This window comes from Diadema antillarum, unplaced genomic scaffold, assembly GCF_040938485.1.
Source record: "Diadema antillarum isolate AM-2024a unplaced genomic scaffold, OU_Dant_1.0 seq00000953_RagTag, whole genome shotgun sequence".
NCBI classification, from domain to species: domain Eukaryota; kingdom Metazoa; phylum Echinodermata; class Echinoidea; order Diadematoida; family Diadematidae; genus Diadema; species Diadema antillarum.
In genome coordinates this window covers 713,875-732,915 of record NW_027271801.1, presented here as the reverse complement: position 1 = coordinate 732,915, position 19,041 = coordinate 713,875, and the positions used below count along the sequence as shown (strand labels likewise).

The following is a 19,041-nucleotide window of genomic DNA, read 5'->3' as shown; positions in this document are numbered from 1 at the left end:
AGAACTCAAGATTGATGTGGTTGACCCATTTCACCTTTTTTTTGAGACCTCTCATAAAATCAAGGGGTGCAACTTTTTGTTGGTTTTGTGATGCAGGGTCACATATGGAACATGTTGGCCAGAGAGTGTGCCAGTAGAAGGATTTTGCTAAATTCAATGGCACATATTGTACAAGTATGAATAAGAATATTTGATCGTGGATGCCCTGGTTGTGCTTGTTTCATGTGCTTAGTAATATGTGAGAGCAAAAGCTGAAAATAATCTGGCTTTCTCCCTCTCTGGGTCTTCTCAGTTTCTTTACATCTCTATCCTAAGAAAAAGCTCTGCATCTTACATTAATCTTTACCATTATGTGATCCTAAGTGATCCAAGGCACTTAGCTTAAATTTGTTGTGCACTTTCATCAGCATTCAGTTTACCTGTTGAAGACAAATCCCAAGTATAATCGGGCAGGTGTCTGTGGGAAATGAGTGTTGTAGCAAATCAGTCAGTCCTTAACAGGTCAATTCTTCCAAATTTGGCCTAATTGTGAGGTAGCCAACCCATTGAGGGATTAACGATTTGCCCTATTCCAACAGATAGGTCCCTAGTGACACAATAGGGATTAAATGCCTCTTGTGACAGGATAGGGATGAAAGGGATTTGGTAATCTCTATTTGCTAGTACCAAGTTTCCAAACATCTGTGCCAATCAGGAAAGCAGGCTGTCAAGCAGAGGACTAGTAGATGAACAAAGCATGGTAAGGATTATAGGATAAAATGCAAGGTGACAATGTAAAAAAAAACCCTAACCAAGCAACTTTTATTTTGTATGTCATCTATGCCTCAAGTAACCACCCCCCTTTTGTTGTCATCCAGACTCCATCATTAATCCTGTTCTTGTTTACCAACCACTCCTATTCTGTGATCTCTGGAACATAACTCCCAAAGTAGATATAATGTAACTTGATGTTGCACACTTAAATACCCATTGACAATATTTATCTTTCCTCATTTACAAACAGAAAGTGGAGGTGAGTGAAGCGGTGTCAAGAGAAGAAAGGCAACATCAGAAGTCAATGAGAGGCGGCATGATGCACCGAAGGGGGCGAGGAGGTAAGATCTGGTATTTTTTGTTGCTCTTCATGTTTTTACCCATCTTTAAAAGGGCCACTACCTCTGAACATGCTTCATGGCTGAATGGGATCACTCGCGAAAGAACACAAGATGACCTTTATTGATGCCATCGAAGGGGCAGACGGGCAAGTTTCTTCTAAAGGGAATTTTGAAGATATGGAATATTGTGAGACTTTGAAAAGTGGCAAGTCATTTCATGTTTGGACCTAGAAAACACCTGGGCCCAATTTGCTAGAAACTTTGCATCATGCACAAATGTTAAATATACTGTAACTTTGAGTTTGATTGTCATCAAACACATAGTTGACTTATCCATCATAGTCAACAAAACTGCCAACATTGTAGCAAAAAGGGTATAGTCACTACCAGTGAGCTGATAGTTATTCAGGAGAACTTTATTATATCGCGTAAATTAAAAACCAGTAGCTAAAAACAGTACAGATTTGATTTGAAGGTCAGTTTTCATCAGCTACAGCGATCACAGTCTCATGAAGATAGCATTGCGTGTATGTACTTGGAGATAGCATAATGTTCATAGAGATGTGTTATGCCACATCTGAGCAACGTACACAGCTTATGCAATAACAGCCCCCATGAAAATTTTAATGAGTCATATTTTCAGTCGCAACCAGCAAATGTTTTTCACTATAAACAGTATAATATTTGATAATCAGACTTTCGGAGTAAAAATGCTGTAATTCACACACATCAGACATTCAACAAAATGTGAACAACAAGCTGCGATAAATGTGATCATAAACTCAATGCCAACAAAATCACTACAGCATTAGATGATCATATAGTCCCACAAATTGACATCTATGTTTTGTCACAGAATGTTTGATCAGGGACTGAAGTCAGCATAGAATTGAATGTGACTTTATCAATCGAACAACAAAATTCTGTGGATATTGAGGTAGCCTAGACTTTCTTATCCTGTATTGACTTCATTTACACATGCATGTATTTGACACAGATGGCATATTCCAGCTTACTTTTCAATACTTGCTGTCATTTGCTGCGATATGTAGACCAATGCAGACCATGTGCTAACTACTTATTTTGTAGGAATTTATTTCAGCTAATTTCAGACTACTTGTCCACGATGATTTAATCTGAATGTTGAAAGAAAATCAAATGCTTTTTCAGCAACGGAATGCGGGGATCAAACACAGCTTGTGGGTGATACCTGTGTTTGATGTATAGTTGCATTGTATCGCAATTCAAGTTTCTAGGAACAAGGCCCTCCTCGGGTAGCATTATCATGGCCTTTTGTAAAATGTCACTTCCATTTTTTTTTTTAAGGGGGGGGGGGGCATGTATACGCTGAAATGTTTCTTCAATTTATCTGATTGTACTTCAGTTTCTTGAAGGATGCATCATATGTTTGATATCAGTCCAGACTGTCACTTGAAGATTGTTCAAAAAGCACTCTTTACGTAAATACAAAAGAGATTTTGATCTTAAACTCAGAAGGCAAGCGAGTAGTATGCATACATTGATATTACATTAAGTAGTTGCCCCAGCCAATGCAAATCCGAGCTGATGTTCTTCAAAGTTTGTAATCTAGTTTTGCTGAGGCAGTTGTGCAAGGTTTAGCTTTAGGTGCTCTGTTTATGTATGGATGCAGTAAACGCCTGTCTAGCATATCTTCTGACTTTGCAGAAGTGAGGAACAACCAAGACTATGACTTAGCAGTTGTCTGAAAATATGATATGCTTGAGAAATTTGTAACTGTGTTTGAGACTGGTTATGACTTTTATCATTATCTTATATCTGGAATGTATTGATGAGATGCTGCTATTTCTTCCCTTGTTGTACAGTTAACACATTAAATTGTTTTAAAGGCATAAGTTACCATTTGCAGAAAAAACAAAAACCCTGCATTAGTGCTTTTAAATAGTTCTGAAATGTGAGTTAGGGATAGAAACAACCACAATAAAAATTTGAATCCGTATAATTGATGTTAAGGATTGTTAAATACAGAAAATGTGAAGAATAGTTATAACAACAATGTTTCCAGACTAAACCGTCTACAGTTATGGTTTAATGAGAAAAATACTGATATCTCCCTATATTTTAGGCTGTATTGCAAAAATTTTGTATGGTAGGATGTTTTGTAATACGAGAGACCTACACATATGCATCAAATGTTATATTTGAACATTTTTAAAATCACTGCTCCCAAAGGTAAACAGGACCTTTAAGTTCTTACGATATTTATTATGCCTCAATGGTGTTTGTCACATAGTGCACATGTACTGTACGTATTTGTGTAGTTGCATCTCTTAGGGCAGGAAACAAGTCACTTCTTCCTGACCAACTAGAAAATAAAAAATGTGAAAGGAACTGCCAAAATTGATCGCAAATAACTTCCAACACTGCTCCATCAAATGATAGTGCACTGATGTAAGAGTAGACTTTTTAGATGCTTAGCTTGTGCATGCAATTGGCACATTTCTGACATGTGTTCGAGAAGTTAATGATTCCTATTAGGACAGCCGAAAGTATGCAAAGAGTTTAACATGGCTCAAAAATGTGAATGATGGAAGCGCCCAAATAAAACTATTTTGCTACACAAAGAGCTTTGAGAGGGTGACATAGGAGTGTATGCATCTCCTGTGGGCACTAGATGAGGACTTGAGGAAAAATAGAAAATGAACAGAGTAAAATTTGAAAATACAATAGAGCACAAGGAAATTCATTAGGTATGGTATTGTCATGAGTGACTTGATTATCACTGTCAGCGGCTTGTGGATTTATGTACCCCTTCACCAAGGGTGCCCAATGTTCTCATTATGTTAAAAATACAATTACTCAATTTATCCAAGATTGTTATCAAACTAGGTAGAGGGTGTTCCTGTTATGACTTGCATACTTAAAATGAAAGTTTGTTCAAACAAAGTAAAAATTCAGCTCCCGGAATTATGAAGTGTATGGTGCAAAACTTTCTTACCATGAACACTGTTGTAGCAAGATTCTTGACACAGCAAAGTTATTTTCAAACGCCATTAATAGAGAAAAAGTAAATGAGATCTGTTATAATGAAATGCAGATTGCTTGTAAAATTATATGGCAGAACAAAAATTTACAGGACGTCTCTGCATGGACGAATCTTTTACATCACAATAGGAGTCACTTAATTCACTCCCTGTGCCACATACTAGTACCATTTCCAAGAAGAACTTGTGTTCTCTTGTGCACTGTACCATGGGTCTAGGGCAGTTACCCCAGGGCAATTACCCCAGACCCTTCCCCTGACCCTACCCCTAATCCTAACCCTAAACCAATCTCTATACCCTAAACCTAACCCTAACCCTAAGCTTTACTCTAACCTTGTCACTAACTAGTATTTAGCTGGGGGGGGGGGGGGGGGGGGGGGAGGTAATTGTCCTCAGGGGTGATTGTCCTGATACGCTGTACCATTGATGTACAAATTGTAGTACAAGGAATGTGCAACTATGCAGTGTGCAATGTGAAACTGAAGAGATTCTCAGAGAGGGGAAAGACAATGGCCCGAATTCACAAAGGTGGTACAAATGAAACCATGGTTTAAACCATGGACAAAAAACATGGAGCGCCAAGTGTCGCACGGAATATTTTGTTACGAAATTGGTCGTTTCGTCGACAAAATGACAGTTTCGTTAGCGAAATTATCATTTCGTGGACTAAATGTTCATTTAGTTACAAAATGTTCCATTGTTGTCATTTTGTTACAAAATAATCATTTCATCGACGAAATGACTGATTTCGTAACGATATATTCCGTGCGACAATTGGTGCTCCATGGTTATTGTCCATGGTTTAAACCATGGTTTCATTTGTACCACCTTCGTGAATTCGGGCCATTGAGACAAAGTGGAATGTCAACAGCATGTATGCATCGGTAGTTCTGGGTACCGTTTCATGAAAGTTGTCAGTCTCTGACAATCACCATGGTAACAGTCAGTGACCAGAGGATCTCAGCCAATCAAACTCAAGGATTTTGCTGAAATTGTCAGAGACTGACAACTTGTCAGTGCTGACTAAATTGATGAAACACCCCCCAGGATCTGTGCTTATGCAGTTAAGTGTAGGTGTGTCTCAAATGCTTTGATATAATTGGTCCATATGAAGTGAAGTTGGGAGAAAGAAATCAACAAGGAATCCTTTTGAAAAGGTCCCTCACTCCCTGACACTTATTTCTCGCTTCAAAGGAGGTCGGTTTTGTATTTTTATTTTCACTTTCATTTCTTACACTCATAATGAACTAATTTATTTACTTTTTCTCAGCTAGTTTAATTCAATAGAAAGATTACATAACTGATACAACAGCCATAATAGCAATCTTTTCGCATTTGTTCACAAGTTTACGTTTTTGTTTTAAATCAATCGCAGAACATAAGAGAGCATCAAAATTATTTTTACTTTCACACTTCTTTGGTAATAAAACCAGTGCAGTTGACCTAAAATTTGGCTTGTGCTACCTCTATGATAGGGAGATAAGCAAGATGTCTTTTGTTTGTCAGTGTGGAGTAATGTGTTGCTATGGTAACAAAAAAAAAAAAATTAACATGTAAAATGTGAAATCTGGATCGAACTACTCTCAACTTGAAATAATCAGTTTAAATTCTGCGCATGTGATCAGTGTAATGTTCTTATTAGTTGAGCAAGACACATTTGTTGTGAGTGTTGAGAAATCTGTTCCTGTGACAACAACTTTAATACAAATAGAAAGTTGGTGGAGCAAGCAGGTTTTGTATGAAAATATACAAATTATGAGTGGATTTAGCTAACTCCTTCAGTTTTGGAGCATTTGTTTTGAGACTTGGCACATTTGAGCTGTATGATTTTAATGCAAAATAATTTTCTGTCAATGTTATGCAATGCATTGCCATAGGAAAGACATTTTTTTTTTTCAATAAAAAGCATGCAGAAATTTCGTTGATCTAGCTAACTCCCACAGAATTTGAGCATTTTACTTGAAATTGGCACATGTGCCTGCTTTAGTATGTGGTTGTGCAAACTACCATCTTTCTTCATTGTGGAACAATGTGGTGCCATGGTAATGATTTTTCAAAGATAGAAATATTTTGGATTGAGCTAACTCCCACAGTATTTGACTTGAGATTCAGTATATCCAGCAAAATGAGTGACATTATGTGAAAACAAGGTGAAATATGTTGTTGAGTTGATAGTATGGTCGGATATACAGTCGACCTCGCACAAGTCGACAACTCGGCCAAGTCCAAGCTCCAGAAAAGTCCTGATTTTCTTTTAACTTATTTTTATGCCTCCGCCACGAAGTGGTGCCGGAGGCATTATGTTTTCGGGTTGTCCGTCCGTCCGTCCGTCCGTCTTTCCGTCCGTCCGTCCGTCCTTCCGTCCGTCCGTCCGTCCGTCCGTCCTTCCGTCCGTCCGTAATGAATTTTGTGGACAGGGTAACTACCAAAACCTTTTGAGGTATCCTAATGAAACTTGGCATGTATGTGTATTAGGGGGTGAAGTTGTGCCTATCAACTTTTGGGTGCACATGCTCAAGGTCAAAGGTCAAAAGGTCAAGGTCAAATGCTTAAAATTTTACCATTGCCCCCATATCTATGCAATGCCTGAAGATATTTTCTTGAAACTTAGTGTATACATGTACTACCCAATTAAAATTCTCTGGTGAAAGTTTGGGGTCATGAGGTCAAAAGGTCAAAAGGTCAAGTAAAATTTTAAATTTTCACCTTTTTCTCTGTATCTTGGAAATTGTTCAAGGTATCTTCATGGAACATAGTATATATATGCATCTACTGACTGGCAGTGGTTATCTAGGGAATTGAAGGTTCATGGGGTCAAAGGTCAGGGGTCAAAGGTCAAGGGCAATACTTCAAAATTTTACTATTTTCCTTATATTTATGCAATGCCAGCAGGACTTTTTTTTTTTTTAAATTTGATGTATGCATGTATAACCCAATAGAGATTCTCTGGGATTTTTTTTTTGCCAAGAAGGTCAAAGGTCAAAAGGTCAAAGATCAAGTGAAAGTGCTGAACTTAATTCTTTCTCCATATCTCGGAAGTGGCTCAAGTTATCTTGAAACTTAGAACATGCTGAATTTATGTATGTTCTGCCTGACAGTGATTCTCTTATAAATCAAAGGCCAGATGAAAATGATTTAACAATTTACTGTTCAATACAGAAATTGCGCTTTTTCTCCATACCTTGAAAATTACTCCCTGCATAAACTTATGAAATGGTCAAAGTCAAGTTAAAGTTCTTAAATCCCCAAATACATGCTCTCCTATTCATCCAATTAAACATAGGTCAAGGAAGGTAAACATTCAGTACATTTGTGACAAACATGTCATTTTAATATTTTGCCAATTTTGTGAAAATGTAATCACACATTGTCCACATGTACTATAGACCTATTAGGAGAATCATGCATTATGGCGGAGGCATACCAGTCGCCATAGCGACATTTCTAGTTTAAAAATCTTTCACAAGTCGAAGTTTTACTAGTCGAATTTCGCCTATGTCGAAGATAATTTCGAGTCCAGATTTGTGTAAATACATGTCATTTCCTTCGCACAAGTCAAAGTTTTTTTTTTCCGGTATGTCATTCAAACATGGAAGTGAAGCATTCTTTAATTCTTTAATGAATAAACGAAGGAAAAACAAACATACTACTTTTTTAATAAAATACACCCAAGGGTCGAATACAAGTTAACCCTAATATCCCTTGTATCCCTGATGTCCAGCTGAGAAGGATCACATCAAAATCACATGTACATGTACCTGATTAGAGGCAAGCCATGTGCGGGCGGCGCAGTAGGTTTTGGGGAAAAAAAAAAGCATGGAGAAGAAAAGCCCTCATAATCCGGTACTAGCCACCAATCTCACTGAGTGGCAAATGTTTGCGAGCGTAGCGTGTTCAAATTTGTTTTTGCGACAACAAAAACAATTTCCGACAAAAACAGTTTGCGAGTTTGACTGCAATTGTTTACGAATTTGATTGCAATTGTTAAAGAATCCTGAAAGTCCCTAGTAGGTGCCTATTCGCTACGCTCGCAAACATTCGCAGCTCAGTGATATTTCGCGGAGCACGTGAATGATTTGCGAAGGACGCGAATGGCAAAATCTAACATAAGGAAGTTTTTATCCGAATGTGTTCCGACAATGAAGCAAAACAAAACAAAAACACATTTTTTGCGCAGTTTGTGCCAAGTTCTCATGATGTATGTGTAAATGTTGCGTGTACTTTTGCTACAATACAGCCAGCTACATAAACGAAAAACACGCGACGGGAATGCAACCACGCACATTTTTATGCCTCCGCCACGTAGTGGTGCCGGAGGCATTATGTTTTCGGGTTGTCCGTCCGTCCGTACGTCCGTACGTCCGTCCGCTTTCGTTTACGCGATAACTTGAGTAATATTTACTGGAATTTTACCAAACTTGGTCCAAGTATGAAGTATGATGGGGCAATGATTTGATTAGATTTTAGGTGAAATCAGCAAAAGGTCAAAGGTCAAAGGTCAAGGTCATATCATGAAATTTATCCGTTTACGCGATAACTCAAGACTGTATGGAGCAAATTTCACCAAACTTTGTTGGAGGATGATGTATGATGGGACAATTACTTGATTAGTTTTTCAGTGAAATCGGACAGAGGTCAAAGGTCAAAGATCAAGGTCAAATCCTAAAATTTATCTGTTTACGTGATAACTCAAAACTGGATGAAGCAGCTTTCACCAAACTTGGTCCAAGGATGATGTATGATGGGACAATTAGTTGAGTAGATTTTAGTGACATTGACAAGAGGTCAAAGGTCAAAAGGTCAAGGTCAAATGCTAAAAATGTTGCTATTTCCCCCATATCTATGCAATGCCCGCAGTTATTTTCTTGAAACTTAGTGTAGACATGTAGTACTGCATAAAGATTCTCCAGAGAGTTTCATGTCATAAGGTCAAAGGTCAAAAGGTCAAAGGTTAGGTGAAAATGTTGCAATATCACATTTCTCACAAATGGTTCAATGTATCTTCATGGAACTTGGTACATATGCATGTACTGACTGGCAGGGATTATCTAGGGAATTTAGGGGTCATGGGTCAATAGTCGGGGTCAAAGGTCAAGGTCAACTCCTCAAAATGTTACTATTTCCCTCATTCACTAGTATATGCAATAATTGCATTATTAGTTTTAAAATTTAATATATGTACATGTATTACTTAATGGAGATTCTCTTGGAAGTTTCCAGCCAGAAGGTTAAAGGTCAAAGGTTAAGGGTCAAAGGTTAGGTTTGAATGAAAAAAAAAGATATATTTTGTACTGTACACTCTTTCTTCATACCTTGAAAATCTATACTCAATGCATAAACTTAAAGGTCGGTCAGAAGTCAAGTAAAAATTTTCAATTCCCCAAATATGTGTACCTGTACTCTTTAATAGACAATTATAGCAAACCCAGTTCGTGGAAAGTGAACATTCAAGATATTTCTGATAAACCTGTTATTTCGATATTTTGCCAGTTATGTGAAACTGTCATCACACATTGTGAAGACATTGTACCATACACCTATTGGGAGAATCATGCATTATGGCGGAGGCATCAGTCGCCGTAGCGACATTTCTAGTTTATTAGTCATTGGAGAATAATGTTTCCAAGGATATTGATAGCTGTCTTGAGTGGAGGATTATCTCTTTCCTCTATTTCTCCTTTCTTTCCCATTCATTTCTCTGTTGCAATACAGTGAGTGCAGACCGCGTGTGCTATCCCACAATTCACAAGCATCTTTTTTTTTTTTCTAGGTTCCCCCACACATTACCTTAAGTTTCAAATATAATTTGTGCATGCATTGGAGTAATTGAAAGTGTATTTTGGGATTTTTTTTACATAAAAAAATTGCGTCTTCATATAGGCCTACAGTGTATGCTTGATGTGAGGATGTACTAGTATGCTATGATTTTGTTTTGCAGAAAACGTAGAGCGTTAAAGAAGTCATACATCAAATATGCACCAAACGTTCGTGAGAATGTTTCCAAAGGTACATGAACAGGTATTGTAGTTATGTTGTAAAAATAAAATGATCGGAAGAACTTTGCAGATTTCGCAAAACATACAAGAGACATTCTCCAAAGTTTCGCGGTCTGTTTGGAGTTTCATGAAGATTTTGCGAACATCGCGCACGTCTGACGATGGTCTCGCACATATGACGAGACTTAAAAGACATTTTCGAGACCAAATCATGACTCATTGTGCGAAAAAGGTTTGCAAAAAAGAGAAAAGAAAAAGAAACCAAATAGTTTTGAAATTCTTGCTGAAGTAACGACATCCACAAACAATTGACGACGCCTCCGTACTCCCGCATCCGTTTGGCGATTTTTGCAGACTAAAATGCAAATGTTAGATTTTGCCACTCGCGACGTGACCACGTAAAAAAAGCACATTACATACAACGCATTTCGATTATTGCAGTCCAATAACTAAGTTTCACGATATTTTTAAAACTCAAAACAAAACAAAAACACTAAATAGGGACCTACTACATATTGCTACCGTCTACTGTATTTCAACGGCCAATAAGAACAAAAAAAGGCACTGTGTTACAAAAATTCATCGGGGAATATCGCGAAACATGTGCAAGACATTCTCCGAAGCTTCGGGTCTGTTCGGGGTTTCACAAAGATTTTGCGAACATCGCGCAAGTCTGGCGACGGTCTAGCGCTATGACGAGACATAAAAGACATTTTTGAAAACAAATCACGACCAAATCATGACTCATTGGGCGGAAAAGTTCACCAAAAGAATCTAATTGTTTTGAAATTCTTGCTGAATTAAGTAAAAACACCCCCAAACAAATGACAGCGCCTCGAACTCCCGCGTTCGTTTCACGATCTTTTGCAGACATTACGTGCAACGCATTTCGATTATCGCAGTCCAATAATTGAGCTCCAGGATTTTTTATTTAAAACTTAAACAAAACAAAAATACTAGTTACAACATATATTGCTACCATCTACTGTAATTTCACGGCCAATAAAAACATAAAAAGACACTGCATTACGAAAATTTGTCGGGAAATACAAGTCGAAAAAAAATTTGACATCCGCGGAAGTCGAATTTTGTGTAAGTCGAAGTGTTTTCGCCGGTCCCAATAGAGTCGACTTAGGCGAGGTTGACTGTACGTACAGTTTAATAGTGTGTGGTGGTATTAAAAAAATGAATGTAAGTGGCTGAAACATACAGAAAAAAAGTGATTGCATGTCACACCTGAGTTATTAAATATTTGATAAAACCAAAGGTTTTTGAAATGGCGTTACATGCATGCATATTATTTTTTTTTTTTTTAAAACCCTGATCAATAGCATTTACACTTTTCTTTTTGTCCATGGTCAATAATCTAAAACATGACAGATTCACCTTAAAAAAAACAAAAAAAAACAAACAATCGTAATCTAATCTGCCTTATGCAGTTATTATTAGGGGTAGGAGATATAGGATTGTTATATAATAAATATAACTTATTCTGTATGTATGTCTCTTTACCAGGCAAAGGATTATAATTTGAGCAATACGCTCTGTAGGATTTGGGGTTTTTTCTTTCCAAGTAAATATATTTACGAGTATGTCATGTATTTTCCAGAAAGCCAATGACCAACAATAATCCTCATGAAAATATATGTAAGAAATACATGAAAATTTTGTCTGAAATGCAAACATTTGATAGCGCAGGGCTCGACATTAGTGCCCAGGGCCACTAAAATTTATTGTCGGGCCACAAGATTTATTTTTTGGAGGCCCAATTGGGCAACTATAAAGATTCAAAATGGATTGTTGTGCGTCCTGTTTATTTTGGGTCGCTACATTTCTTTTTTGGGCCACTAAAATTTAAGTTTTAAAGGTTTTAATAACCCAAAAGGGCCACCAAAGAAGGAAAATTAATGTCGAACCCTGGATAAAGTATGTTATAAGAACAGCATTACCGTTGATGTTGTATTCCTTTGCAGGCAACTATGGTCCAAACTACAGATATGGTGGCTATGGTGGCTATGACGAATCAGGTATGGAAGTTAAATGATTGTCAGAGTTTTGTTTTTGTGTGTTTGTGTGTGTGTGTGTTTGTGTTTGTTTGTTTGTTTTTTCTGGGGTGGGGGGAATTAGGGGCAGTACTGTATACACCCACCATTCATGTAGTAAGCGTATTTCAGGAAATGGGACTTTGAGCCAGTTTTGAGAGTGGTTTTTGTTTGTAATTGTGAAGTGAAGTGAGTATAGTGAAACCCCGTTAATATCGAGGTCCAGGGGACCGGCGATATTACCTCGTTATAACCGGTACCTCATAACTGTACACATAAAAAACAAAGAAAAACATAAGTACGACGTCACACCCGTCAATCAAACTACAGATCATCCTTTGCGTTGTTTAATATTACTGTACACAATTATGGATCATTAGGTGATCTGAGTATCCTCTCAGATCACCTTCTGTATCTGTACGGATTCTTTATTTCTTTATTTCTCCCCAAAAGTTGTGTAGAGGTTAACTCAGAAAGTCCTCTGCCTATCAATTTCAAACTTATACCAGGGCTCCACACTTAACTTTTTTATTTGGTGACCTGATGGGGCCACCAAAGTCATCAATTTCAAATTTTTGGTGGCCCGAGAGAAAAATTTGGTTGCCCCCAAAACAATAAAAAACATTCAAATTCCTGCTTTTTTTTTTGATGAGTCAAATATTTAAGTTTTGTCATAGTAAGAATTGGAAGCTGGACATATATACTCAAAAAATAAACCGCAACAAACTCGCAGCACTCGCTCTCAGGCACTCATTCAGTCCTTTTCATCCATCCTTCAAACAAATTCAACTGCTGAATGGTAAGACTAAGTATAAATATTCGTTGACTGGCACATGGGCTGCAACATCTCAACGTAAATAAATGACACTTTTCAAAAAAAAAAAATGGTGGCCCGAGGCGGGCCACCAAATTTGCCCTTTTTTTGAAATTTGGTGGCCCGACTTTCATTTTTGGTGGCCACCGTTGGTGTCGAGCCCTGCTTATACCGTATATGTATCATGTCCCAAAGACGACAGATCTAATAAAATCATTGTGATCAGTCGACCGTGACGTCACTATGATGTCATTATATGAAAACACATTTTCATTCATATCTCATTAATGGAATGGAATTTCTCAATGAAATTTAGGTCTCGTATAGTTCAAGTCAAGCTCTTTCTACTCATATTCTCAAAACTCATTTCTACACTTAAAACGGTATGCGTTCGCGCACGTTGAAATGTTGACATGCTCCAATCGAGCTCAAAATTTTTTTGCACATGTTTTAGATCATTTGGAGCATTTTTTTAGAAATTGAAAAAAGTGGATGTGTGTGCGCGCATATTCGCACGCACAGCTCATATGCAATAGAAATTTCCCGTTTTTTCACACGGATCGGATGTCTGAAATGCCAAAGAATAATTCTACCAAGTTTCAAGTCAATCCGACTCAATATGACGTCATACGGGCCCGTCAAAGTTGAAATTCCGGGCGCGCGTCAATGGCGATATAAAGTGCAACTATGCAAAAAAACGGCCAATTTTAAATCCGATTTTACTCGTCAGGATGGACGGCGAGCCCCCATTTTCTTTACGTATTCTGAAAGCTGATGAGTTGTACATGTCATTTCATGGGTTGGCGATGCTGGGAAAATGATTAAAAGATATCAAATTTCTTAATAAAATGAAAAAAAAAGTAAATTCTCGAAAATGATGTCATCAAAATTCAAGTTCACTCGAGCGTATCTCACTTATCCTTTGCCGATTTTCTCCCATATTTCAGTATGTTGTAGCTTATTAAATTCTCTTTCATAATTGTATATCAAAAATTTGATTGGATGACGGCATCACCTCGTAAAAATGAATTGAAAGTAACCATGTCAGATTTGACCAGTTTACGTGTTATCTCTATGGGAGTGCAGTTTTTCTGGAAATGAAAATTGACATGACTATCTTTATTGAGCTCTAGCTCACTTATCCTTCGGATAATTTCTCCCAGATTTTAAGATGTTGTAGCTGAGACGTTGGGCTATCATAAGTGTACCCTCTGTTTTTCCATACGACGTCGAGATCATGTCGAAAAACTAGGTTGAAATTGGAACTTGGCTTTGACGTAGCGTCATTTTGCTTAATACTCAGAGCCTATGGGGGATGAAATAGGTCAGTGCATAGCGCATCGGACTTGTGATCTAAAGGTCCCAGGGTCGAGGCTCACCCCTGCCAATTCTTTTGCTTTTTAAAAAAAAACTTTTTTCTTCTTATTCTTTAGTTAGTCTTATTCTCCCTACCTAACATTATCTTTTTCTGATTTTTTTATGCTTCTTCAAATTTCTATACAATACCTTAACTTTTTCTTTATTTTTCTTTCTTTCTTCCACTTTCTGTGCAATAAATCAACAACAACAACAATGGTAATCAACCCCATATTTTGCACATGTTTAGTTCATGTCACGAACATCATTTCATAAAATAACAACTACTTCCTCCGACACCATCTTGGGTAGGTAAATTGGGATCAAAGGTTGAAAGTGTTTAATCCTGTATCTTGGTAAATACACGTCCTATCTTTCCCACATTTTGCACACGTAAGGAACATGTTGCAAGAATCATTTCACAAAATAACAACTTTTTGCTCAGATGCCATCTTGGCTGTGTAAAGTGGGGTCAAAGGTCAAATATACTTCTTTCTGTAATCTCATTAATGTATATGGTATCACCGTCATATTTTGCACACACATGGACCTCAATAGATGGATCATTTTGTAAAATAATGACGCTTTGGTCGGACGCCATTTTGGCTGTGCAAATGAGGTAGTAGCTGTATGGTAGTGCATTTTTTCTGGAAATGAAAAATAACATGACTGTCTTTATGGAGCACTAGCTAATTTATCCTTCAGTGAATTTCTCCCAGATTTTTAATTTGTTGTAGATGAAACTTTGGGCTATAGTTCATGTGATCCATATTCTTATTGGAAGTCGGAATTACGTCCGAAGACCTGGTTGAAATTGACGCTTAGCTTCAATGTCGGGAGATATGACTTTCTTTCGGTGACTTTCTTTGCAATAGCTCAAGAAAAACATGTCCTAGTACCCCCACTTTTTGCACGTGTTTACTTTAGTCCATGTCAAGTACATCTTTTCATAAAATAACAACCACTTCATCAGACACTGTCTTTTCTAGGTAAAGTAGGGTCAAAGGTCATAACAATCATTTCCGAAGATATTGGATCACCTAATTTGTCAGTGTTGACAAATTCCAAGTCTAGTTATTATTGAGACAATAAAGGGAAATTATTTCCGAAAATCTCTTCGCGTTTTGTAATCCCGTTCTTGAAAAATATTGACAGTGCTGAATTTGGAAGGTTGTGATTCTTTTTACGCAAATATGTACCTCACAGACCATTCTGAAAGAAAGAAAAATCTTCATTTTGAAATGCAGTGTTAAATGATAATGAACAAACCCAAATCTATTCAAACTGTTAAATGCGTTTGTTTCTTTTTCTGAACACCAACTCAATTAAGTAGATTGACATGCGCTATTCAACTATTTTTACGCTACTGTCTCTCGACGGGATCGTGATGATTTCATTAATTATTTCGGCTTTGATCATACACACTCATATTTATATTATCATTTGTTACATGATAATGAACAATCCCAGATGTATTCAAACTGTTAAATGCATTTGTTTCTTTTTCTAAACACTGACTCAAGTAGATTAACATGCGTTCATATTCTACTGTCACGGCGGGATCGCTATGATTTCATTAATTATTTCGGCTTTAATCATACACACTCACATTTATATTATTATTTGTTATACATAATAACAATCCCAGATCTATTCAAACTTTTAATGTGTTTGTCTCTTTTTTCTAAACACCAACTCGAGTAGATTAACATGCGTTATTCAACTATTTTTATGCTACTGTCACCCGCCGGGATCGCTATGATTTCTAGGCTTTAATCATTAACACTCAAAGTTACTAGCCAGCAAAACAACTGGAAGTCAGAACTACAAATGGAAAGGATATAATGATGAGTTGTACACGCATTCCAATATTATTGTCCATTTTGACCACAAGTGACGCTACATGAATAGTTTTTGAATGCATTGTATTTTTTTCTCTCTCGTGTGGTCTGACCTAATATCACGCATGCGTATCTCGTGAAAAACAAAATCGAATGATTTTATTCAATAACTTAGTAGGAACATCGGAAGGTGTTTCTGTGTCTTATCGCGTGGTTTAGAAGAAAACATGAACTACTTTGCAAAATGGGAAAGAGACATGGATAGCGTGAATTTAGTTTTCAATGTTCCACTTATCGCTTGTTTGAAAGCGGCAAGTCAAGAAATGGAACCTCGCGAAAAAGAAAGTGGAATGATTATGATTATGTTATGCGGTTAAAAGGAAACATGGAAGGAGCGGAACTCGGTTATTCGTCACTGATAATGGGCGGTAAAGAAGGATTCAGATAGTACATGTTAGAGATGGAGATGGGACGGGCACTTGTGCTGTGTGTTACTGTGTTCAACACAGACTATGTAAAACGGGGGTAGCGTGAATTCGCTTTTCAATGTTTCGTTAGTCGCGTGTTTGAAAATGGCAGGTCAAGAAATGGAACCTCCTCGTATCCGATCAAATTGCTTATGATTTTCTTTATCATGATGCACCGAAAATGTCCTTGTTAGAACCGGAATCTCGTCATAACCGAACTCGTTATAACCGATTCGTTCTGCCATAGGTTTACACGCAAAGGAAAACGGGACCGATGCGATCACCTCGTTATAAGCGGTTCCGCGTTATAACCGAACTTGTTATAACGGGGTTTCACTGTATTCCATTTTAACCCTATCTCTGTCGCAGGCCGATTTAATCGGCCCAAAGCCTGCACCGCCATTGCTCCGGCCGATTCAGTCGTCTTCTATTTTGATCGACAGATTACTCAAAAGGCTTTGGTGCTACCACTCTATAAACTCATTTGTAATTGGCTGACAGTGTAAGGAAACTAAAACTAGTGTCAAAAAAGCTTCCCCACCTTCAACAAATCAAGATAGCTTTCTCAAAGTCCAAGAAGTTGTGACCCTGTCCATGTTTATTTGCATTCAGACCACAATTTGTTGTGTACAGTTATGCCATAGGCTTCTTGTGTGGAGAACTTACACGAATCTATATATGTGGGACTGTTATAAAGATTGCCCTGTGCGATGTAAAGATCGCACACATGGGGCAGTTTCTGCCTATTTTATGTAAGTAAAAATAGTAAAATATGTGAAAACATTCAGGAAAGGGATTTTAACATTTTCATATTCTGTGAAGGGGTATAATTGCAGGAATATCAGCCTCATGAATATCTATAGAATGGATGAATACTCCACATTCAGTGCAGCAGTTTTAACTGTCAGCATTCAGCACTAACACCAGTGCAATGGGTCTCGAGTTGTGTTAGCCAGGGCCAGCGGCGGGGCAGGTGTAAGGAGCAATAGGGTCACAGTAGCCTCCTACATGCTGCTTGAAGCTGCATAGTTTTGAAGTTGGGGTATGTTTGACTGTTTATCATTCTTACATAAGAAACTGTCACTATGTGAAACTACAGTTCAATGCAGGTTGATCATAAAGAAAATGAGTGCAGTGATAGTTCAGGTCTGTTTCACTGAGGAGAGTGCAGAGAGTTGTAGACTTGCATTATACTCGACTGGAATGGACACTCTGAAGACTTGATATTTTGAATGACAATTTTAACCCTTTGATTATGATCGTATCGTGGCAATATTATATGACATGGAAAATCTTTATCTAAAAAGCACAATTTAATTTATATTTTCAGCTTGACTATATGTGACCCTGCACCTCAAAACAAACAAAAAGTCGCCAGACATGAATTTTTAGTTAAGACCATATTCTGAAAGAGCAGACTTTAAGCTTTAAAATGATGTATGACTCAAATCAAATGGACTCTCCTAACCTATCTAAATATTGGAAAGAAAGCACAAACTCAGGAAAAGTGTGAACTGAGAAAAGAGGCTCTGAAGTACAGTGTCTATTCAAGTGCTTAATCTTTACCAAACCGTGCTGGCTGTGCGATGAATGGGACAAAAAACAGGAAGTAAACCACCAGAGTAACAACAATGAAGGGATTATCAGATTAAAATGAAATTAAGCATGCCTTATTAACACTTTCTGTCCATAATTAATGCCAACTTTCAAAGCAGTAGCACTATCCTTTCAAAAGTTATTAGAGTTGAAAAGTGAAGAGTGTGGACAAGGTTTTTTCAGAAATGAAAAAGGGATTCTAAAGACACACCTAATCACACTATTTTACCAAAAATGTTCGACATAAACTGCTAAAAAACACACTTTCCTGCCTGTTTTATGATACTAAATTTTAGCATAATGTAAAAGAAGACCCGCTCTTTCAGAAAATATGAAAAAGTGAAGTTCGGCTAGGTTGACCCATTTCACTTATTTTCAGTCCTCACGCAAAATCAGTGTGTGCGACTTTATGTTCGTTTTATGGTGCACGGTCACATATACAAACACACTTTCAGACCTACTACTTTCAGACCAACATTTCATTTATAAAATCAGAAATTACAGTACACAAAATTTGTGAAATCTAGGTTGTAATTTCCACAGACTTTTGTTGATAAAATCAAAAGTACTAATGCTATTGATGAAAAAAAATCATATCTGAAAGCTGCATAAATTCTCTACAACATTTATGAGACTTTTTTGTGATACAAGAGCACATGTGTGAAAAAATGAGGTGGTAAGGTGAAGAAAATAATTCTGCAAAGATAATTATGTGACATAAGAAGGGGTCCTACTTTAAATTTGAGAGTGACCTCACTCAGGTTATTATGCAATATGAAAGTTCAGACCATAAGCTTTCAAATGATGTATAA

The 19,041-nt window shown here is 37.3% G+C and overlaps 1 protein-coding gene across 2 annotated transcripts in view; it reads left to right on the top strand.

Moving 5' to 3' along the window:
- Window positions 1-19,041, top strand: part of LOC139741776 (heterogeneous nuclear ribonucleoprotein A/B-like) — a 41,860-nt gene that overhangs the window by 16,563 nt on the left and 6,256 nt on the right. For both annotated transcript variants that reach the window (XM_071652365.1, XM_071652364.1), the window contains exons 6-7: window positions 1,004-1,094; window positions 12,087-12,140. In XM_071652365.1, coding sequence (XP_071508466.1) covers window positions 1,004-1,094; window positions 12,087-12,140 — 145 coding nt within the window. The remainder of the gene's footprint in view (window positions 1-1,003; window positions 1,095-12,086; window positions 12,141-19,041) is intronic.